Here is a 22,011-nt window from a genome sequence, read left to right on the forward strand (position 1 = left end):
GGAGCACAATGTACTTGCAGATAGGGTTAATCTGCAGGTAAATAGAATTAAAAAGATGCCTATTTTGTTGAATATATGGCTACAAGGAAATAATGAACTTTTTTTAGTGATCACTTTCAGTCATGTGCTTTAGGGCTCATATTCACATGTTCGTATATTTTTGTGGACCGAGTGATCCACACGAAATCACGGAAACATGTTCTATTTTGATCCAAATCATGGATCAAGGGCACCAATGCAAGTTTATGTGTCTGTTAAAAAGTTGGACATCACTACAATGCCATCTGTGTTTTGTCTATTTTCTTACTGACTTGGTTAGGACAAGCATGTGAAACCTCCATTAGATTTATTTTGCATATGAGACAAACTGGTGACACTCTCATGGGAAAAACTAACAATATGACCAAATTGTGATGAAAATCCAATCAAAAACACTGATGAACCTTGAATTCTGATTTGCATATGAAAAAAATCACTGATATCTGAAGGAGCCCTTACACCTACACTCCCCTGGGAAAGCTGTCAATCAAAGTGCTGGGGAGAATTTACAACCACAGTATAGTGAGCTGGGACTTTAACTGATCCTGTGCTGCTCCTATGGCTGAAAGCAAGCGGTTACAGGGAAGAAATAAGTTCATTTTATGCATATAACCAAGAAGGCAGGCATGATTTTAATGCCGTTTTTCTGCAGATTAATTCTATATCTGCAGGTAAGGCCATGGCCCCACTATCAGTATTTGGTCAGTATTTTTTCTTAGGAGTGGGAGTCAAAACCAGGAGTGGGTCATAAATGCAGAATTGGTGACTTGTTTCTATTATACCTTTTCTCTGATTGTTCCTCACCTGGTTTTGGCTCCCACTCCTGAGAAAAAATACTGACCGAATACTGACCAAATACTGATAGTGGGACAGTGGCCTAAATATTGTTTCTGGACATGATGGGTTCCCTTTTTAGGTGATCTTGTATTCCTGGCCACGATATGAGCCGCATATTGTGGCCGGGAGTACAAGCTCCTGTGCATGTATAATAAGCACAGTAATAAGATTTAATGCCTCCTGTTGTGCCCTGTAATATGAGTCAACGCGTTGAGGCACTATATACATAGGAATACGGGATTGTACACCAACGATCTAGCATTTATGTCTATGTTCATCTACTAGCCTCTGAATGAATAAAAGGGGCAGTAGCTATTCGGGGAATGCATATCCACGTAATGAAAGAGAACACAATGAGTTTCTCTATTGGACATAAATGTATCGCCTATATGTAATTGGAGCGGTTATTGAGCAGTAACTAGTGAACATTTGATTTAACAGAGACTGCATTATATATGTGGCATTAAAATTATAATCAAGTATCTTATGGATAGTGAACTTTGAGGTTATATATTTCTATCTAGTGGATGGTGTATTTGCACAATATACACTTATCCAACATCTGTGATTGGGGCAGTGTGCAATAGTTTTTTATAAAAATGACTTATTGCACTTTATATCTGTATAGGGCCCAAGGTTTATTCCCAATGTTTGATAGAGTCATATATATTATATTATTGAGCTGCTTTATAATTATCAAGGCACTTGGTTGTCTGTTTTAGTTTATATTAGTGTCCGCAATACGATTCTAATATTAACCTATTAGTACATAGTGGACAGACTGCAAACAAGTGCGTTAAATTAGTTTGTGATATTTTAACACTAATCAATAAAAGTTACCTTTAGTGATGAGCGAGCACTAAAATGCTCGGGTACTCGTTGCTCGGGTCGAGCAAATTGGAATACTCGGGTGCTCGACCCGAGCAACGAGCCCAATGGAAGTCTATGGGAAACGCGAGCATTTTTCAGGCGGCTCCCCCAGGAGGTCTGCAGAGGGCCTAAAAATTGCCCAAATCGATGGGAACAGTGCTCAAATGACATGGGAACAGCATGGGAAAGACCCCTGGAAGCATTTCTGACTCCCAGGTCACTGCTGTCAACAATGTTGTCATAGTATTACGCCACTTTTACGGACTCACAATAAAACATACAAAAATGAAACCAAAATGGATTTTCCTGGGAAATATGTTAAGGAACATCCTTTCCAGGGTAATGACTTGAATATCAGGCAAAATAAATAACCAAAACCAAAAATACTCCTCCACACCTTGGGCTATGTTCACACGTAGCATTTTAGAGGCATTTTTGCACTTTTGCATTGCTTTCAACCAAGACAAATGCATTCACCAGGAAATGTCATTTTAACATTTTAGAACCTTATCTGGCCATGTGGTGTGTGACACATCATCAGACACATGCATACAGTGGTGAAAAGACATGGGAACAGCAGGGGGGAAGACCTCTGGAAGCATCTCTGACTCCCAGGTCACTGCCTAAAAGTGTGGCCATCATAAGTGATCCATGGCGCATGCGAAGATGCCTCCCACCATGCACCTGTCGTTGCAGACTTGCAACAATCACCGTCCACGTCCTTGTCCCAGTGCAGCGTTCAGTTGTCCCTACCCCATTCCTTGGAATGCAAGTATGCAGCCAGCCACCCACCCATCCACAGGCTGCATTACTATACTGCCAAATTTTTGACATCTGCTTGCCCTTGAAATGTGGCCTTTTAGGCTCGTGGAGGCGGAAGAAGCTGTCCACAATCTTATGGAGGCAGCGACCGGGTATCCATGCTTGGCCGACAATCGCCACTATTTGTCCCAATGTCGTCTCAACCTTCCACAAGCATGGGTCCAACAACTTTACCCGTGCCCTCTTACCCGTGCCCTCCCCAGTGCACTTACTGGGAAGGACCGCCTAACCACAAACACGTAGACAGGTGAATGTGGCTAGGGACAGTACGGAGCCAGTCCACAGCGTTTTTTGCTGAGTTATGTTTCACCACAGCCATATTCTTTAGCTTGGTGAAAGGACTTGGGAAACCATATCTACCCAGCTGTCATTTCTCCCAGGAAGTCCTCTAAAGCTACTTTCACTTGAAATGTGGCCTTTTAGGCTCGTGGAGGTGGAAGCTTTTCATAACCTCATGCCGGCGGGGGCCGGGCGTCCATACTCGGGTCCCCAGCCGCCACTATTTCTCCCGGTATCGTCTCCGCCTTCCACAAGCACCGGTACCACAACACTACCCGTGCCCTCCCTAGTGCACTTACTGGGAAGGACCGCCTAACCACAAACACGTGGACAGGTGAATGTGGCCAGGGACGGTACAGAGCCAGTCCACAGCTTTTTTTGCTGAGAGTTGTATTTCACCAAAGCCATATTCTTTAGCTCTGTGAAAGGACTGGCATAGAAGGAAACTGTATCTACTCTAGGTGTTATTTCTCCCAGGAAGTCCTCTAATGCAGCTTGTTGCAGAAGCAATGGCAGCCCGTTCAACATCAACTCGCACTTGTCGGTGGTGCTTTAACACACAGACATCTTACTTTGCGCATTTAATTTCATGACTACAGAGTTGAGCAGCGGCCTGATCTGCAATGCGGTTTGAGAAACAACATGCATAAGCACGTCATCCGATCCACATTAAAAAAGCAGCCATAGAGTGTTTGGGAACCTTCCCCCACAATTTTCTTAGCCAGGGCTGCTTTTCGGCAGGCATGGACAGACCCACCAGAAAACCGGAGACTCCACCAGTGGGCCCTGGCTTCTCCTTCAGGAGAGTTCATAGTGCCGAGGTGAGGCCATGATGATGATAGAGACTACATCTGCTTAGTTTTCTGTTACTTGGAATGCAAGCGCAAGTAACAGACAGCCACCACCCACCAAAAGGCCGAAATACTAAACTGCCAGATTTCTGGGCAGCTGCTTGCACTTGAAATGTGGCCTGTTTGGCTCGTGGAGGCGGAAGCTTTTCAAAACCTCATACCTCGTGTCCATACTCGGTCTCCAGCCGTCACTATTTCTCCCGGTGTTGTCTCCGCCTTCTACAAGCGCGAGTCCCTGAACATTACTGCTGGTACTTTTCTGTGGGAATTTCCTTGCCTCCTACCAGCCTGGAATATTTCCAGTAAACTATGGTACGACGCAATGGTATTAGCACTGCCCGCAGTACCAATAGCAAAGCCATCCCCAATTTCCTTCTCAGGAATTTTATTTGGTAGATTGAGTGGTTGCCCAAATACATTAGTTTCTCACAAAGGAGCTGAAGATAGAGTGACCGTAGGTGCAAGTTTCTCCAGCCTGTTAGATATCAGAAGGTGAATGGCAGCACATTGGATCAGTGGTTAGCACTGAAGCCTTGCAGTGCTGGGATCCTGGGTTCAAATCCCAGCAAGGACAACATCTGCAAGGACTTTGTATGTTCTCCTCGTGTTTACGTGTGTTTCCACCTCAGTAAAAAAGCAGCCACAGAGTGTCCGGGAACCTTCTCACACACTTTTCTTAGCCAGAACTGCTTCTCGACAGGGTTGCACGGTCCCTCCAGAGAATCCTGTGGTGTGCCCTGGCTATTACCACAGGAGAGTTCATGATAGCGCTAACTTTGCAGCTGCTATGGGGCTCTTGAGCGGGGGAGAAAAGTGAGCCCTCAGAATCAAGCCCTCTGGTGGGCACAATGTTTTTCAATCTGAAATAGCTCAGTGGGAGTTGTATTTCACCACAGAAAGGACTGGCATAGAGGGAAACCCTATCTACTCTGGTTGTCACACACAACCATGACTGGTTGTATGTTCAGCAGTGAGAGCCACAGATCAGGCTGCTGTGTTACAGCTTTCAACAACTCTGCAGCGCTGGTCGGTTTGTGACCTAAGCATTAAGCATGTTACCTTCAGCACAGCCTGTTGCCTCTTGGCCAAGGCAGTGCTGCAGTGCTTTCAGCTTGTGACTGATGTGGTAATTTCAGAGATGGAGGAGGAGGTGCAGGAGCTGAACAATGTGATAACATTGAGATTACATTGGCGACTCTGTTTTTTATACTAAAGAAAGATCCTACTGTTTGTTTTTTTACGTTATTTTTTAAGACAAATGCATTCACCGGGAAATGTCATTTTAACATTTTACAACCTTATCTAGCAATGTGGTATGTGACACATCATCAGACAAATCCTGTTTTATTTATGATGGAGGGACTCTGAAAGTCACAAAACCTATTTTTATAGGGCCATCAGACGGCCCTTACTATTCTTAAAAGGCCCTCGCTATTGTTAGAGAGCCATCAGCCGGCTATGCTTTGTTGTTCCCATTATTAACAAGAGGGTCTCCAATACTGTTATTGCGTATGCAGTGACTGCAAGGGCTGGCAAAAATTCAGACGCAACCCAATACCCCTTTGAAAAGACATAGAGGAGGGTCTCAGTAAAAAAAATGTTCCCATTATAAAGGAGCGTATCTCCTATAGTGGTAATGCCCATGTTGTGACTGAAAGGGCTGCCAAAATTTGGGAAAAACCCCACTAACAATTTAAAAACACATAGAGCAGGGCCACAGTAACGAGTACGACTTGTTCCTATTAGAAAGGAGAGGGTCTGCTATACAGTTATAGGGTATGCAGTGAGTTCAACGGCTGACCAATTTTAGGAAAAACCCCACTAAGAATTTAAAGACACATAGAGCATGGCCACAGTAACAAGTACGACATGTTCCCATTAGAAAGGAGAGAGTCTGCTATACAGTTATAGGGTATGCAATGAGTCCAACGGCTGACCAAATTTAGGAAAAACCTCACTAAGAATTTAAAGACACATAGAGCAGGGCCACAGTAACAAATATGACATGTTCCCATTAGAAAGGAGAGGGTCTGCTATACAGTTATAGGATATGCAGTGAGTCCAATGGCTGACCAAATTTTGTAAAAACCCCACTAACAATTTAAAGACACATAGAGAAGGGGCACAGTAACAACAAATTCCCATAAGAAAGGAGAGGGTCTCCCATAGTGTTGGCCTATGCAGTGAATGCAAGGGCTGCCAAACATTGGGAGGCACTCCAATGCCCCTTGGAAGAGACTTATAGGGCCTCATAAAAAAATGTTTCCGTTAGAAAGGATTGGGTCTCCTATACTTGTAATGTCCATGCACTAAGTGTATGGGTTGACAAACATTTACCCCTGGGGGGTATACCTGAACATACTGTATAATTTTTTTTTTTTACAGGCATCATAAACACCCTTTAAAAAAATTATGTGGCTGTTGCATCATGGATCATGGTCACCCTGGTGATATGGTGGTGGAGGATGAGGATGAGGAGAAGGAGGAGGACAAGAGCAAATAACCAAAATAAGGAAGCGTATACCCATGTGTGGGTGTGAAGAGGTGCATGGGAATATACCTCCCAAAAAAAGACACTGGATTTGAGTTTATGTTACGATGATATCATTCTATGGTGTTGAGAAGTCTGTCCCAATCCAGACCTTGTTCATTTTTATAAGGGTGAGCCTGTCAGCATTTTCAGTTGACAGGCGGATGCACTTATCAGTTATAATTCCACCAGCGGCACTAAAAACCCGCTCTGATAAAACTTTAGCGGCAGGGCAGTCCAGGACCTCCAAGACATAGAGAGCCAGTTCATTCCACATTTCCAGCTTATATACCCAATAATATAAGGCACAGAGAAATCACGGAGGACGTTGGCAAGGTACTCTATCAGCATCTTCTCAAACTTTGCACTCCTTGTGAGAGTACCCCGCACCTCAGGGCCTGTGCGATGGGGGGGTCTGGGAAAACTGTCCCAGAACTTTGAAAATGTTCACCTGCCTCTGCTGGATTGCATTTGTGTCTCTCTCGCCTGTACTCCTTGATTGTCCAATGAACTGTGACCTCTGCTGCCAGCGTTTTCAGATGGGAATTTTTTTTTTAATAGTTCCTCAATAAGGGCCTTCTGGTACTGCCCCATTTTTGTAGACATGTCCGCCTCAGGAATAAGAGATAGAAAGTTCTCCTTCTTGCGTGGGTCTAGAAGTGTCACCAACCAGTAATGACTGTCACCCCAAATTTTGAGCACGCGAGGGTCATGGGAAAGGCAGCGTAACATAAACTCAGCCATGCGTGCCAGACTGCTAACAGGCAAGACTTCCGTGTCCTCACCAAGAGGATGACTGACCATGTTCTCCTCCTCCTCTCTGTCCTCTTGCCATCCACGCTGAACAGACGGTATGACAGTTGTGCAGGTAGTACCGTCTATAGCGCATGAAACTAGCTCCTGTTCTTCCTCCTCCTCCTCCTCTTCCTCATTGTCACCCAATACACGTTTGGATGAGATGAAGCTGGGATCTGGGCTGTGTGTAATCACCCTGTATGGTTCCTTGCTCCATCTCATCATGCTCTGCCTGCAATGCATCCTCTTTGATTGTGAGCAGAGAGCGTTTCAGAAGACAGAGAAGCGGGATGGATATGCTAATTATGGAGTCATCGCCGCTCACCATCTTGGTGGAGTCCTCAAAATTTTGGAGGATGGTACATATGTCTGACATTCATGTCCACTCCTGAGGTCTTATGTGTGGAGTCTGAACTGAATACCAACGGCCTTGTTGATGCTGGTACTCAACAACTGCCCTCTTCTGCTCACAAATCCTTCACAATATCTGCAGTGTAGAGTTCCAACACGTGGGGACATCACACACCAGTCTGTGAGCTGGAAGCTGCAAACGCAGCTGAAACATGGCAAGGGCAGCGGAAGCTTTAGGTGAGTTTCTAAAATGGGCACACAGGCGGCGTACTTTAACAAGCAGATTCGGCAGCTCTGGGTAGGATTTGAGAAACCAATGAACCACGAGGTTAAGCACATGGGCCAGACATTTTACGTGTGTGAGCTCGACTCGAGTCAGAGCCGCCACCAGGTTCCAACCATTGTCACACACGACCATGCGTGGCTGTAGGTTCAGCGGTGTGAGCCACAGATCTGCCTGCTGTTTCAGAGCTGTCCATAACTCTTCAGCATTGTGCGGTTTGTCACCTAAGAATATTAGCTATTGCACAGTCTGTTGCCGCTTGACCGAGGCAGTGCTGCAATGCTTCCAGCTTGTGACTGATGTGGTCATTTCAGAGATGGAGGCTGAAGAGGAGGGGGAGGCTGAGGAGGATGAGGTGCAGGAGCTGTAGACTGTTGGGGTCAACACAGATTTACCTAGGGCCCGCAATTCATGGCATTGGGAGGACGTGTTCCTTTCCAAGGTCCGACTGGGTCCCGGCTTCCACTAGGTTAACCCAGTGTGCCGTCAGCGAGATGTACCGTCCCTGACCACAAGCACTTGTCCACGTGTCCGTGGTTAGGTGGAGTTTCCCAGTAACTGCGTTGTTGAGGGCATGTCTAATGTTCTGGGACATGTGCTTGTGTAATGCGGGGGCTGCACACTGGGAGAAATAGTGGCGGCTGCGGACCATGTACCGAGGGACGGCCGCCGCCATCAGGTTGCGGAATGCTTGCGCTTCCACGAGCTTAAAAGGCAACACTTCAAGTGCAAGCAGTCGTGAAATGTGGGAATTTAGTACTGTGGCCTGTGGAGCGTTTGCTGCGTATTTGCGCTTGCGTTCTAAGGACTGGGGTATGGATAACTGAACGCTGCGCTGGGACAAGGACGTGGACGTGCTTCCTGATGCTGCTACTTGAGAGTGTGCAACGACAGGTTAAGAGCAGGAGGCATCTTTGCATGCACCATGGACAGGGGATTGGCTTGCATGCACAACAGTGGAAGAAGCAATGGTGCCACCCAAAAGACACTGTTGCTGGACCCTGGGGTTCTGCCCACAAAGTCGGGTGCTTTGCTTCCATGTGCCTGATCATGCTGGTGGTTGTCAGGCTGGTCGCTTTGCCACCCCTGCTGATGCTGGACAGGCAGGTGGTGCTAATGGCCTTTTTGGGGTTATCGGCAGAGTCTTTAAAAAACAACCAGACTCGTGATGACCTAACAGTTGCACTGGCAACTTCCTTTGTGTTGGTGTTAAGGGGAATTGTTGCCTACCTTCTTTCTGCGGCCACCACACTGCTTCTTCCTGCCTGTTGGGGTGCTCTGCCTGCCTCCCCATGTGTGCTGCTCTCCTCACTTTGCATGTCCTGCTGCCAGGTTGGGTCAGTTACTATATCATCCACCACCTCGTCTTCCACTTCCACACTCTGTTCCTCCTGACTTTCTGGCAACTGTGTCTCATCATCATCCACCTCTTCTGACACTTTCCCACAGTCGCCTTCGTGTGACCGTGGCTGCTCAAATATTTGGGCATTGCTACATGCGATCTCCTCTTGCCTCGCTTCAAGTGGACCAAGCGAGAGGCCCGAATCCATAAATGGATAAGTGAACAGCTCTTCAGAATGTCCAAGTGTGTGATCAGTTGTCTCTGGGCACTTGGCATGGTGGGAGGAAGGAGGATCAGGGTGAGGAATATGCAGTCCAGACTCACAGCTACTGAGACTTGACCATGTGGAAGACAAGGTGGTGGTGCTGGTTGCTAAGTGAATGGATGCATTATCTGCTATCCAAACAATAACCTTTTCACACTTCTCTGCGTTCAATAGTGGTGTTCTGTGGTCCCTTATTAATTGGGACAGGAAGGTCGAGCGAGAATATGTGGGTGTTTGTTGTGGCTCAATTTCAGCTTGTCCATGGCATCGGCCTCTGCATGCACTACCATCACCATCACGTCCAGTTCCCCGTCCCTTGCCACATGCCTTGCCCATTTTAAATGGAGGACAATATCTTCCACGCTCACAACAAATGACTGAATTTGGAGCGAACTTAAATGTAATCCGTGTGACGGACAAACCACAGTTTTAAATACCTGGCCTGTAGGTAACTATTTTGAACAGCAAACTGGTGTCAATTGCTTCACTGACACACTGAAACAAATTATTAATGGAGGTCAGAAATGGCAGCCTTATCTGAAAACGTATATGTGATCCGTGTGGCGGAGAAAACTGTTTTTAATACCTGGCCTGTAGGTAACTATTTTGAACAGCAAACCAGTGTCAAAAACTTTGCTGACACACTGAAAAAAAAATGTAATGGAGGCCAGAAATGGCAGAATTTTCTGAAAACGTATATGTGATCCGTGTGATGGAGAAAACACAGTTTTAAATACCTGGCCTGTAGGTAACTATTTTGAACAGCAAACCGGTGTCAATTGCTGCACTGACACACTGAAAACATTTTTAATAGAGGCCAGAAATGGCAGTATTTTCAGCGCAATTATATGTGATCCGTGTGATGGACAAACCACAGTTTTAAATAGCTGGATTTTTAGCGCTGTAATATGGAAAGGACCTGTCTGTATTCTGCAGTGCCAACAAGCAAATGGCACAGAAAAACTGTGTTCTCTGGATTGCTTTTTAAGCAAATAATGAGGATTAATATCCCAAAAAAATTATTCCTGGGCCCCTGAGACCTGGGCCTATTTCTAGAAATATCTAACAGCAGCAGACAGAAGTGGAATGGAGCCTCTTGTCCTATGTGTACTGCAGTCTGCTATATACCCTGCCTGCCTGCCTATATACACTGCCTGCCTGATATCTCTGCAGATGGATTAGTGCTCAGAAGGACTGTTTGTTGAGATGAATGTGTCTCTAATATAGTTTGGTATACCTACACTAACTAGAAACAAGCAAATCTCTAACTAGCTCAGCAGCACCTCTGTCTACACTGTCTGATTCCGGATTGACTGTGATGAGCATGGCGGCGCCAGGTCTGATATAGACCTGATGACGCTGTGTGGCCAGCCAATCACTGTGATGCCACACCCAACATGGCTACGACGTTACAGTGAGTGGCAGGCAATCCCTGCATGTTCATTGGCACTCTAAAGAGCGCCAAATATGCAGGGAGGAGACCCGAGCTCCCGCTGAGCAACCCCGGAAATACTCGGCGAGCGCCGAGCATGTCGAACAGTGAGATGCTCGGGCGAGCAGTTGCAAACATGCTCGCTCATCACTAGTTACCTTGTAATTTATTCTTATTTCATCTTAGATGTGCAGGGAACTTAACTCCACTGTGCATTGCTTAATGATCGCTACCAAGTACCATGCATACTGCCTCTGCAGCAGTTTTCAGCTGACTAATGAGTGTGACAGAAATTCTGGAATTGCCTTTAATATTTTCTCACTTTGTTCACTGTGAGGTAAAAAACTTTAATCTTTGGGTCAGTACGATTAGAACAATGCCATGGCTATAGTGTATTTTTATATTTTTCAACTTTAGCACACTAACACAATTTTTACTAAATATAATTTGTCTTTGCATTACCATTTTCTTACAGCTCCAATTTTTTTCAGCTGATAGAGCTGAGTGACAGCTTGTTTTTTTGCAAAATGTGTTGAACTTCTTAGTGGTAGCACTTCGAACCACATGACATTTTTGACCACTTTGTTTTCCATTTTTTTGCAACACTTTTTGATATGTTTTTTGTTATTTACAGCATTCACCATGTGGACATAACTTCATTTTTTTTGTCTACAGAGCTGTTTGACAAATAAAATTGCGTGAGTGCCAATGGAGTGAAAGATGGAGCCCTCTCCTTTTTACAACCATTTATTATACATGCAGTGGTCAGCATTGACTGTGGCATTTAAATGGTTAAAGAGATGTGATTGGATGTAGCACCAATCACAGTGTTTGCAGCAGTATGTCAGCTGTATATTTTCCTCTGCTGAAAATGCTGCCGCCTGTGCTTCTAAGCTGAATTCATTATCGTACCGTACATGCACAATGCATTGTGTGATCTTCTACACCATACATGTACAGTGGATGCCAGAAAGGAGTCAAAGGGGACCTGTCATCCGATCCATGCTGCCCGAAGCTCAGGCAAAAATGAATAAGACAGTGGCGGCTTTATTGCAACTGTTTATATTTCACTCTAAATCGTTGTGTAGCGCCCCGAGGGTTCGGCCGCTACAGGGGTGTTGCACCTCTGCCAGAGGTGTGATATTCCACTCCCGGGTAAGGATGGAGTATGGACCGGGGCTCAGTTAGCTGCATACAGCACAATCACCCCATTTCCTTGGGACAGCTCAACGGTACTCCCATTAGACAGAAATGCAGGTACGACAGACCATGTCCCTGGCTGGAGTGGGGAGGGGGGAGGAAAATCCAGTGATGTAGGAGCAGATAGGGGTTGGTTCTTGAGCGTAGGTAGGATCCCATTGGTTGCTGGTCACCTGGGCTCATGGCTAGAGGGAGGTATAAAAGGTGGGCACCATCTTAGCTCTGGGTGGAGTTCAGACAGTCTGTGCAGAGAGAGGAGAAGACAGGGAGTAGAGTCTCTGTAGGAGCTCTACTCCAGAGTGGGCCTAGAGAAAGGCCGAGGAGGAAAGTGGAGAGAAAGAGAGAGGAGGTGAAGGGGAGCTGTGGTTCCTTCTCAGCCCAGCTCCACGGGAAAGGAGAAGAAGGAGGAACAGAAAAGAGGAGAAGAAGAGACAGAGGAACAGAGGGGCTCAGGAACAAAAAGGTGGAAGGGACCCTAAGAACCCACGAGAATACCGGGTGAAGGGTCAGGCAGATTAAGGGTACCGGATCCCAAGTTGGTGTAGGAGAAACAACCCTCAGCTAAAGACCGGAGGCTGTGACCATTTATTGGTGCAGCACCTCATCAAACCTGCTAGGAAGGCACCATAAAGGACAGCGGGGAACGGGGCCCACGTTTACCCGCACAGATCCACGGCAGCTGGACAAAAGTGGGTCACTGGTGAGGCAGGCCAGAGGAAGGATTGAAGGGGGTCCTGAGCCATACTTCTGAGCTGCCTGGGAGTTGACCGAGCCCCACACCTGGTGGACGCAGCACGGCTCGGGCGGTCACTGCTGACAGAAGTGATCCAGAACAAATGAACTGTGAGTAAAGGCCCTGGACTGTAACTTGTTGTCTGTGTGCTACTTCGCACCTCCAGCACTACCGGTACTGGGACTCTCACCACCATCACTCCCACCATTCACTACACTGCCCTGGGGCCGCACTCTTCCCGTGGGGAGTCACACTATCCCAGCTGCATACATCATCAGCCCCAGCGGTCTGCCTTGCAGCGGCGGTTCCTAATCACCGCAATCCACAGGTGGCGTAGTCGGACATCACTTAAAACATCTAAAAGACTGCCACTGGTCTGACCACCCTGAGCCACGGGACCGGGTCGCCACTACTACCCCCATCGTCTCCCTACAGCCCGGTTCCGAGTACCCCACGGCCCAGGGGGCGAGTCAGTTGCAGTCAGGGACTAAGAAAAGTCAGATGGAGACCATGCTATCCACTCTAGGTAAGTCCTCATTACTTTATATAGCACTACAGATAAAAAAAGCTGGTCATACATATACCATAGATGTCAGCTGTAGCATAAGTAGAGTCTTATGGGCCCCAGAGCAAGCTTTGAGCTGGGCCCTCACCAGCCCAATCTCTTCTCTGTAGCATGCAGTTAGCATGTGTTTAGCTGCCAGCATTCATGCCAGCTAGCTCGCCCAGCCAGCAAACTTCAAGCAAAAAATCTGTTTTTCTTTCAAGCACAAGAAAGAATAGTAGTATGGTAATAAAGGTTCACTCACACTGGCGTATATTCTCTCTTGTGATAGACTCCGGCTGATTATGATAATGACACTCAGCTCAAATTCTGTCAGAGTTGGAGCCGAGCGTCATCTGAGTGTGATCCAATTCTCTTGCATCAGAGAATCGCAGTACAGGTGCAAAGAAGATGAGAATGTAATTTTTCCATTGTCTCTGTGAGCGTGCATCGGTCCGATGTTTTACACACATCCATAGACTTGTATGTGTGCGCATGGTCCGAATATACAATCCATATTTCCAGACCCCCACTTATGTGGTTTAGGCAGCCCCCAAATCTAAGAAGCATCATTGTCAGAAGCTCTCTGTCCTCTCCACCAGCTACAGGAACATTTCCCTGCAATCAAAGAAAATGAAAAACCTGTCCATTTACAATGACCACGGACAAGATAAAGATTCCCAACTCACATCAGGACTACAAGATACCAGGTACTTTCAGCTGCATCACATGTAATGTGGTGTACTTAATTATATGTACCAAATGTCCATCTGTGGGTCTGTATGTAGGGGAGACAGGGCAAAAAATTAGAACAAGGTTGAATTCTCATTGCCACACAATAAAAGAAAAAAAATAAATTTACCTGTGGCAAAACATTTTTGTATCCCTGATCACAGCATCATGAACATGAAATTACTAGTAATAAAAGGTAATTGCAAAACTCACAGAAGCAGAAAAGTATGGGAATACAAACTAATGACAACCTTTGACACTCTCAGTACAGGAATGAATGTGTCGCATGGATTTATTTAATTCTACATCAACTAAGGAATGTGCTCCTCAGACCTGTGGAGGCATCACGAAAGTCGACCAGACTTCAATCACAGGACATTAAAAATTTCACACACTTTATCTATGAACTATTCCAATATTTATGGTTATAACTGTTTATCCCTTTCCCATAATGACAGTTCTGCTTTATGTCACTTGTCTCATCTATTGTTTTATTTCTGTGTCTTATTGTGTAAAATAAATATGTGATTCTTCAGATTTTGTGTTATGCTATGCCTGATGAAGAGATCTGAGCTTGCAATTTGCTACCATCTTTTCAGTTAGCCATTTAAAGTTATCAACCACTGAGGACTTCCAAATCTAAATATTTTGCTGTCTACCAAAACATCCTGAGTGAGAATGTCCAGCCATCTATTTGTGACCTTAAGCTGAAGCGTACTTGGGTTATGCAGCAGGACAATGATCCAAAACACACCAGCAAGTTCACCTCTGAATGGCTTAAGAAAAACAAAATTACAGCGAGCAGGCTCCTGTACTGCGCTGAGCTCAATGAGTGGTGTCCTGTTACTCAGTGAGCTCAGCGTAGTTCAGTTGCCCGCTTGCTTCATCAAGTCATTATTCTCTGCTCCTCAGCATGTGTGGTCGTCTCAAGCCACCGCAGGTGCAGATGCAGAATTGTCAGTTAGATGGATTACAACATGGGACAGTATGTCGAACAGGTGAGTATTATGGATGTTTTTTATTTTTTTACTTGAGACAATGGCTTTGGGGAATTAGGGGAAAAATTCTTATTTTTACATTTTCTGGACACAGTGAGGGAAGAATACAACTCTCAACATTGTCCCTTGCTTGCGCTGATCTCAGTGCCAGCAGGGGACAATGACATATTCATTCAGCACCCGACGCTTTGGATCAACACAAACTGTACCTCTGATTCCCAGGCACTGGTACGTGTGATCCTGATGTGGCACACGGGTGGCACACAGTTGTCACATGTATGCCACACAGGTACACACGGACATAGATATCTCCGGTACTGTTTTTTCCAGTACCAGAAATATCAGGACAAGTGAAAGAGCCTTAAGGCTGTGCTTGTGATAAAGATCATTAAAAAGGTTGGATATGGTACTAGGAGACCTCAGACTATTACATGTGATTTTTCTGGGAAATTGGGACATTGCAGTATTGCAATTTTCCAAAAATCGATTGCATCCTGAATATTTTTTAAATTTGTCAAACCTGATGAATTTGACTTACAAAATATTTAATTTTATCCATTTATTAGAAGTCTTAAACCTTATTTCATAATTATAATTAAAATAATATTTTAACGTGTAAAATTATTACATGATCAGGGTGATTAATATAAATTTTATACAACTAGAGCTCATGTACACAAAGAGATCTGTACACACATTCTGTACCACAGTTCACAGACTGTATAGCTCCTGTTTTGAGCTGTACAAGTTACATTCACTGCTGTACAGTATCTGTCAGAGTTTACACTTACAGAAATGTCCGCAAAGTTTGTCAGTTTGATTGCTGTGACTAATTTAAGGGTGAACTCTATTTTCATGAAAAATGTCTTGAAGAGTGGTTTCATACACAGAGTTTTTATGCAGAATTCTGCTTTTATACTGCTAGTTTTTTCTTTAGTTTGCTGTTCCTAAATGTTAGCTTAAAGTAAAGAAGAACAATTAAATTCACTATAAACAGTGAATTGTATATGGCAATTTTTATTGTGTTTTTACTTTTTTCCCCAAAATGCACCATGCTGTTTTTTTTAAAGTGTTTCCCATAGGATTTTCTAAAGGAAATCAAAATGACTGAAATAAAAAAACATGTATGGACAAAGAAAATACCCTTAAGCCGGAGTCACACTGAGGGTATGAATAATAGGTTCATTCTCGCCCAGGAGAGTAGGATGTTTTTTTTCTCACTTGTCATCCCTGTGTTGTCCGTATGCAATCCATTTTGTAGTCAGCAGCTATTAAATCTTTCACAGAACCACTTCTATACTGCAGAATTGTAATACATGGCCACGGTCACACGTTCATTATTTGGTCAGTATTTTACATCAGTATTTGTAACCAAAATCAGGAATGGAACAATATGAGGAAAAGTATAATAGAAACACGTCACCACTTCTTCATTTTTCACTAAATCTTTGTTTTGGCTTACAAATATTGATGCGAAATACTGACCAAATACTGAAAGTGTGAATGTAGCCTAGCCATAAAAATCAGATGACATGCTGATGGTCCATAAGACATGCGATTTTTTTCTTGCACTGACTGATTTCTGAGTGAAATTGCAGCAGGTGGAATACAGCTGAGAAAAAAATATGTAGATCTATACTGCCTCATTGAATAACATTGGTCGGAGTACAATCCAATTGCACTCCTCCAATTCATACGCTCATGTGACTCTGGCCTTACTCAAAGCATCGCTCAAAGCATCGCTACAAGCAGGAATTGAGTTTATATCTTCCCTGTAGCCACTTGCTTCCAGTTAAAAGGTCATGCAGGGAGCTGTTACAGTTACTGTTCACATTGAACTACAGCTATAGTAACTGCCTGGCACAATGATTAACAGCCTGTTCTGCAGGGCATCTGTACAGAGTGAGATATCCATCAGAATTCAGGGGAGTGATTACCACTGTCACTCACAGTATAGAGTTTAATGATAGCAACCAATCAAAGCGCACCCCTATGATTATAAGCCAGCAGCTCCTGGGAGGATCTAACTTCAATTTTTCCAGTTGCCATGTTTTCAGTGAGGCAAAATTTTAACACTATTCACCTGCAGATAAACACTCTATCTTCAGGTAAATAATGTTTCTGCATTACTGATTCCCTTTAAATTCTGCGTGTGAAAGGTACCCTCTGATAAAGGAGACTAGAGCGTCTCTGAAACGCGTAAGGGATTGGATTGGAAACACAGAGCCTCCATCCCTGTGCATGTGACGTCACACGCCGTGGTGCTCCTTTAACACGTGGTAAGCTCAGCCGCAGGCAAGCCACCGGTTGCGGCTCCCTGCCTGCAGGCACCGCTACTCCCACAGTCAGGTGTCTAGGGCCCGTTGTTAAAGCATCAGACACAAGGACTCCAACACAGTGAGTTGAGACAGACACATTATTCAGATTCCACAATCCTCCTCATGGACTGTCACTGAATAACATCAGTGGACGTATGTTTTATCCTACATAAGCCACATTTATAGGCTATATATATAAAATTAGTTATTTCCATGTAAACCTCACTGGTTATATTTTAATACTACTTTTTTCTTCATATATTTTTCTTTATTTAATTAATTATTTGAGGTCACTTAATTGGTTTACATGCTAGAACCAGTGAGGTATTGTTCTTAACATATTCCCTTGGGCATATAGAGTGCCATTATATGTTTATGCATGTGCATTTATGTATTTGTGTAGTCCGGATTGACCAATACGGGCCAGACTACAGGATTCTCCACAACATATTTTAAACCTATCACTTTAGTTAATAAATTATTAGTTGTGGACCCTTTTGGTTTGCACCCAAATTGGCCATAATATTTTGGTACATTTAAGAGGATATTTTAGCACACTGGAATTTTTTTCAATTTATTTGTAAGATTTTTTTTTTCACTACAATATGACTAAGCATAATTTTTTCATTTTTACCCATTATGTTCATATTCAGTCATGCAGAGTGGAATGTATCAATGCAGTAGAGTTCTTCTTCTTCCTCTTATTATTATTATATTTTTACCCTGAAAAAATTTATTTGTTATAAGTCAAATATAAAGCAGTTTTTTCTTTTACGACTATGTGTATAGTATTATTTTTAAGCATCAATTATTTTTCAAGTGAAAATCACTTCAGGAAAACATTTCCTTTTTGAAAAAGTTTTGGAGGAGTTTTTTTGTTTTCTAAAGCATTTCCTGAAGCAGTTTTGAAGAATTTTTGTTTTTTTAATGCAGTTTTTCAATTGGACAGTGCCTAGTGGGGAAAAAAATGTGTCTATAGAGTCGCAACAAAATAATGATATGCATTTTTTTTTCCCACAATGTGGTTTTCAAACCGTGAGGCAAAAAAACCCCTCAAACATTGAATATACAGTGATGTGAAAAAGTTTTTGCCCCCTTCCTGATTTCTTTTCTTTTGCAGGTTTGTCACACTTAAATGGTTCAGATCACAAAAAAAATTAAATATTAGACAAAGATAACACAAGTAATCACATAATGCAGTTTTTAAATGAAGGTCTTTATTATTAAGGGAATAAGAAATCCAAATCTTCAGGGCCCTGTGTGAAAAAGTGATTGCCCCACCCCCCTTAAAACATAAATTAACTGAGGTTGATCACATCTTTGGGAAGCTGAGTTCAATTTCCCTAGCCACACACAGGCCTGATTACTAACAACCCTTTTCTTAATCAAGAAATCCCTTAAATAGGACCTGCATGACAAAGTTAATTAGACCAAAAGATCCTCAAAAGCCAGACATCATTCTGAAGAAATTCAGTAACAAATGAAAACAAAGTAATTGAGATCTATCAGTCTGGAAAAGGTTATAAAGCCATTTCTAAAGTTTTAGGAGTTCAGCAAACCACAGTGAGAGCCATTATCCAAAAGTGGCAAAAACATGGAACAGTGGTGAACCTTACCAGGAGTGGCCAGCCAACCAAAATTACCCCAAGAGCGCAGCAACAACTCATCAAAGAAGCCACAAAAGACCTCACAACAACATCCAAAGAACTGCAGGCCTCACTTGCCTTAGTTAAGGTCAGTGTTCATGACTTCATTATAAGAAAGAGACTGGGCAAAAAGGGTATGCATGTCAGAGTTCCAAGACGAAAACTACTGAGCAAAAAAACCATAAAGGTTCATCTCAGTTTTGCCAGAAAATATCTTGATGATCCCAAGTCTTTTGGGAGAATACTCTGTGGACTGAGATGAAATTTGAACTTTTTTGGAAGGTGTATGTCCCATTACATCTGGCATAGAAGTAACACATCATTTCAGAAACGGAACATCATACCAACAGTAAAATATGGTGGTGCTAGTGTAATGGTCTGGGGCTGTTTTGCTGCTTCAGAACTTGGAAGACTTGCTGTGGTAAATGGAACCATGAATTCTGCTGCCTACCAAAAAATCCTTAAGGAGAATGTCCTGCCATCTATTAGTGACCTCAAGCTGAAGCTCACTTGGGTTATGCAGCAGGACAATGATACAAAATACACCAGCAAGTCCACTTCTGAATGGCTTAAGAAAAAGGCAGTTCATGCTCAGAAACTCTCCAGTGTGGTTGAATTACAACAATTTTGCAAAGATGAGTACGCTAAAATTCCACCAGAGTGTTGTAAAAGACGCATTGCCAGTTATTGCAAATGCTCGATTGAAGTTGTTGCTGCTAAGGGTGACCCAACCAGTTTTTAGGTTGAGAGGGCAATCATTTTTTCACACAGGGCCCTGTAGGTTTGGATTTCTCTTCCCTTAATAATAAAGACCTTCATTTAATAACTGCATTTTGTTTTTTCTTGTATTATAGTTGTCAAATATTTAAATTTGTTTTGTGATCTGAAACATTTAAGTGTGACAAACTTGCAAAAGAATAAGAAATCAGGAAGGGGGCAAACACTTTTTCACACCACTGTATGACGAGCAAAGTAATTTTGCAGTAAAACTGTATAGAAAAATCTTTCAAATTATTTTTAAGTGATTTCTTTTTTTTCATGAATCAGCTCAAAAAAACTCATCAAAAAACATATAGCCAAGGACAATTCCTGTCAAAATGTACAAAATGAAGCAATCAGCTGATAACCCTGTACTCCCACTTCTAGTAAATCCAGCAAACAACTGTTTTTGTGATTGTAAACCGCAACCATGCAAGCATTGCCTAAACTTTTTTTAACCTTTGCTTGATGCAGCCCATAATATCTTTGTATGGCTAATTTCTTAGAGCTGTTAAACATGTCATTGTTGCTTACTGAAATACTAAATAATGACAATTAATAATGAGAGAAATGCAAATATATGGAATGGGCTCAACATTTTTCCCTCCACATTTTTATGATTGTATTATACTTTTTACTTCAACCAAAAATGCAATCATGTCTTGTAAATACATGTCTAAAATATTTTTCAGTGAAAGCTATTTCATTTCTTTACATAATTCAGCCAATATGAATACACAATAAGAGACATGTAACATTTTTATCAATGCATCACTGACATTACTGAAATTGAGGGGAGATTTACATTGCATCAAATCTTATGACGGAAGAGATTTAAGTAATAGGATTACATCTGTTGTATATGATTATAAATATATGACAAATTTAATGCGTTTCATCATTATTCCAAATAAATTGTAAGATATTTAATTGATTAACAGTAAATGCAGAAAAGGCACAAAGAAAAAGTTACAATATTTTTCACTTAATTGTTTGGCAAGTATTTCCTTCTGGAAATTTTTTGAGTCGTGGAACGCATTTGCATATGAAAAACACAATAATAAACTTTAGTTGTGGAATTTTTCATTGACATACAATTGTAAAGTCTTACCATCAGGCGCTGCAGTACAGCATAGTACAGCTGTAAGCAGAAGAGCATATCCAAGTAAAGACATTTTAAAAGACCATTAATTGAGCATTTGTCCCTTAGTGAGCTTGCTTCTTCCTCCTCGGCTTTTGCTAAAGTGAGACTGGTCTAGTTTGTAATCTCTAAATTAACTACCCCCTTACATGAATTATTACGAAACCAGTAGAGGAATGCAGAGTGTGGGAGGAGAATTACTTAAAAAGCTGTTGCTCCCTTTTGTGAGGAATATGCACATAAACTCTGAATATTGGTTAGAAGTTTTGAAAAAGTGTCCCAATAGAGATAAAACCTCTAATGTTTGAACAAGGTAAACAATTGCTCAAAACAAACTTTACTTAGTGATAATCTGAGACAAAAAAACAACAAGCCTCTTTTGACTAATTTCTGTAGAATGATTTTGCAACACATGCTTTTCATCCTAAGCTAAAAGTTTATTATATCAAAGTTGTATTATTTTCTTTTGTACTTTTAAACAGTTGTATAAACAAGATAGACAATTAATTAAAATCAGGATTACTATCAGTCTTAAGCCTCATTTAGAGGTCTGTTTTTCATTTAAGTGTTCTTTTAATATTGTTTTTAACAGTTTAAAATGTTACATAAATGATCATCTATGTCTTGATATTGTAAAGTTTAATATTGCAAAAATACATAAAAATCATAGCAGTCTTATATACTGTCTATATCCTATACCGTTTGCATTAATAAACTTGTTAGAACATAAAAGGAGAAAAAAAACAAGGGTTAAGGGGTGCCACAAATCTTCTATTTGATTCCAATGTAAAGCAACTGCATGTGATGAGAGGTTCCAACATTCCCAGGTTCTGTCAAATTGTAATAGTTTATGCTGGGTTTGTGCTATCATAGCTTTGTATATACAGTTCTGTGCAAAACATTTAGGCTATTGTGGAAAAATGCAGTAAAGTAAGAATGATTTAAAAAATAGAAGTGTTAATTGTTTATTTTTGTCAATTAAAATGCAAAGTGAATGAAAAAAATAACGAAATTTAAATCAAATCAGTATGTGGAGGGACCACTCTTTGCCATCAAAACAGAATCAAATCATACATTCTTCTATGTACACTAACACACAATTTTTGAAGAAATGATGAACGGAGGGTGTTCCTTACAAGACTATGTGCAAGTGTGTCTAGATGTAAGGGGTAATGTTTCTCCTTGTGAAAAGTGACATGCCTAGCATGCCAAAGTAAGGAGGCTTATAAGCCAAGCAATGCTCC

At 42.4% G+C, this 22,011-nt stretch overlaps 1 protein-coding gene across 3 annotated transcripts in view; it reads right to left on the minus strand.

Moving 5' to 3' along the window:
* Positions 1 to 20,996, minus strand: part of CFH (complement factor H) — a 1,056,626-nt gene extending 1,035,630 nt beyond the window's left edge. For 2 of the 3 annotated variants that reach the window (XM_073642934.1, XM_073642933.1), the window contains exon 1: positions 20,738 to 20,995. In XM_073642934.1, the coding sequence (XP_073499035.1) occupies positions 20,738 to 20,801 (64 nt within the window). In that variant the 5' untranslated portion in view covers positions 20,802 to 20,995. Of the gene's footprint in view, positions 1 to 20,737 lie in introns of all 3 variants that reach the window. The other variant, XM_073642935.1, reaches the window with a different exon arrangement.
* Positions 20,997 to 22,011: the final 1,015 nt, after the last annotated feature.

The sequence above is a fragment of the Phyllobates terribilis genome, unplaced genomic scaffold (genome assembly GCF_046119375.1).
Source record: "Phyllobates terribilis strain yellow unplaced genomic scaffold, ASM4611937v1 Scaffold_8__6_contigs__length_399053987, whole genome shotgun sequence".
Classification (NCBI taxonomy): Eukaryota; Metazoa; Chordata; class Amphibia; order Anura; family Dendrobatidae; genus Phyllobates; species Phyllobates terribilis.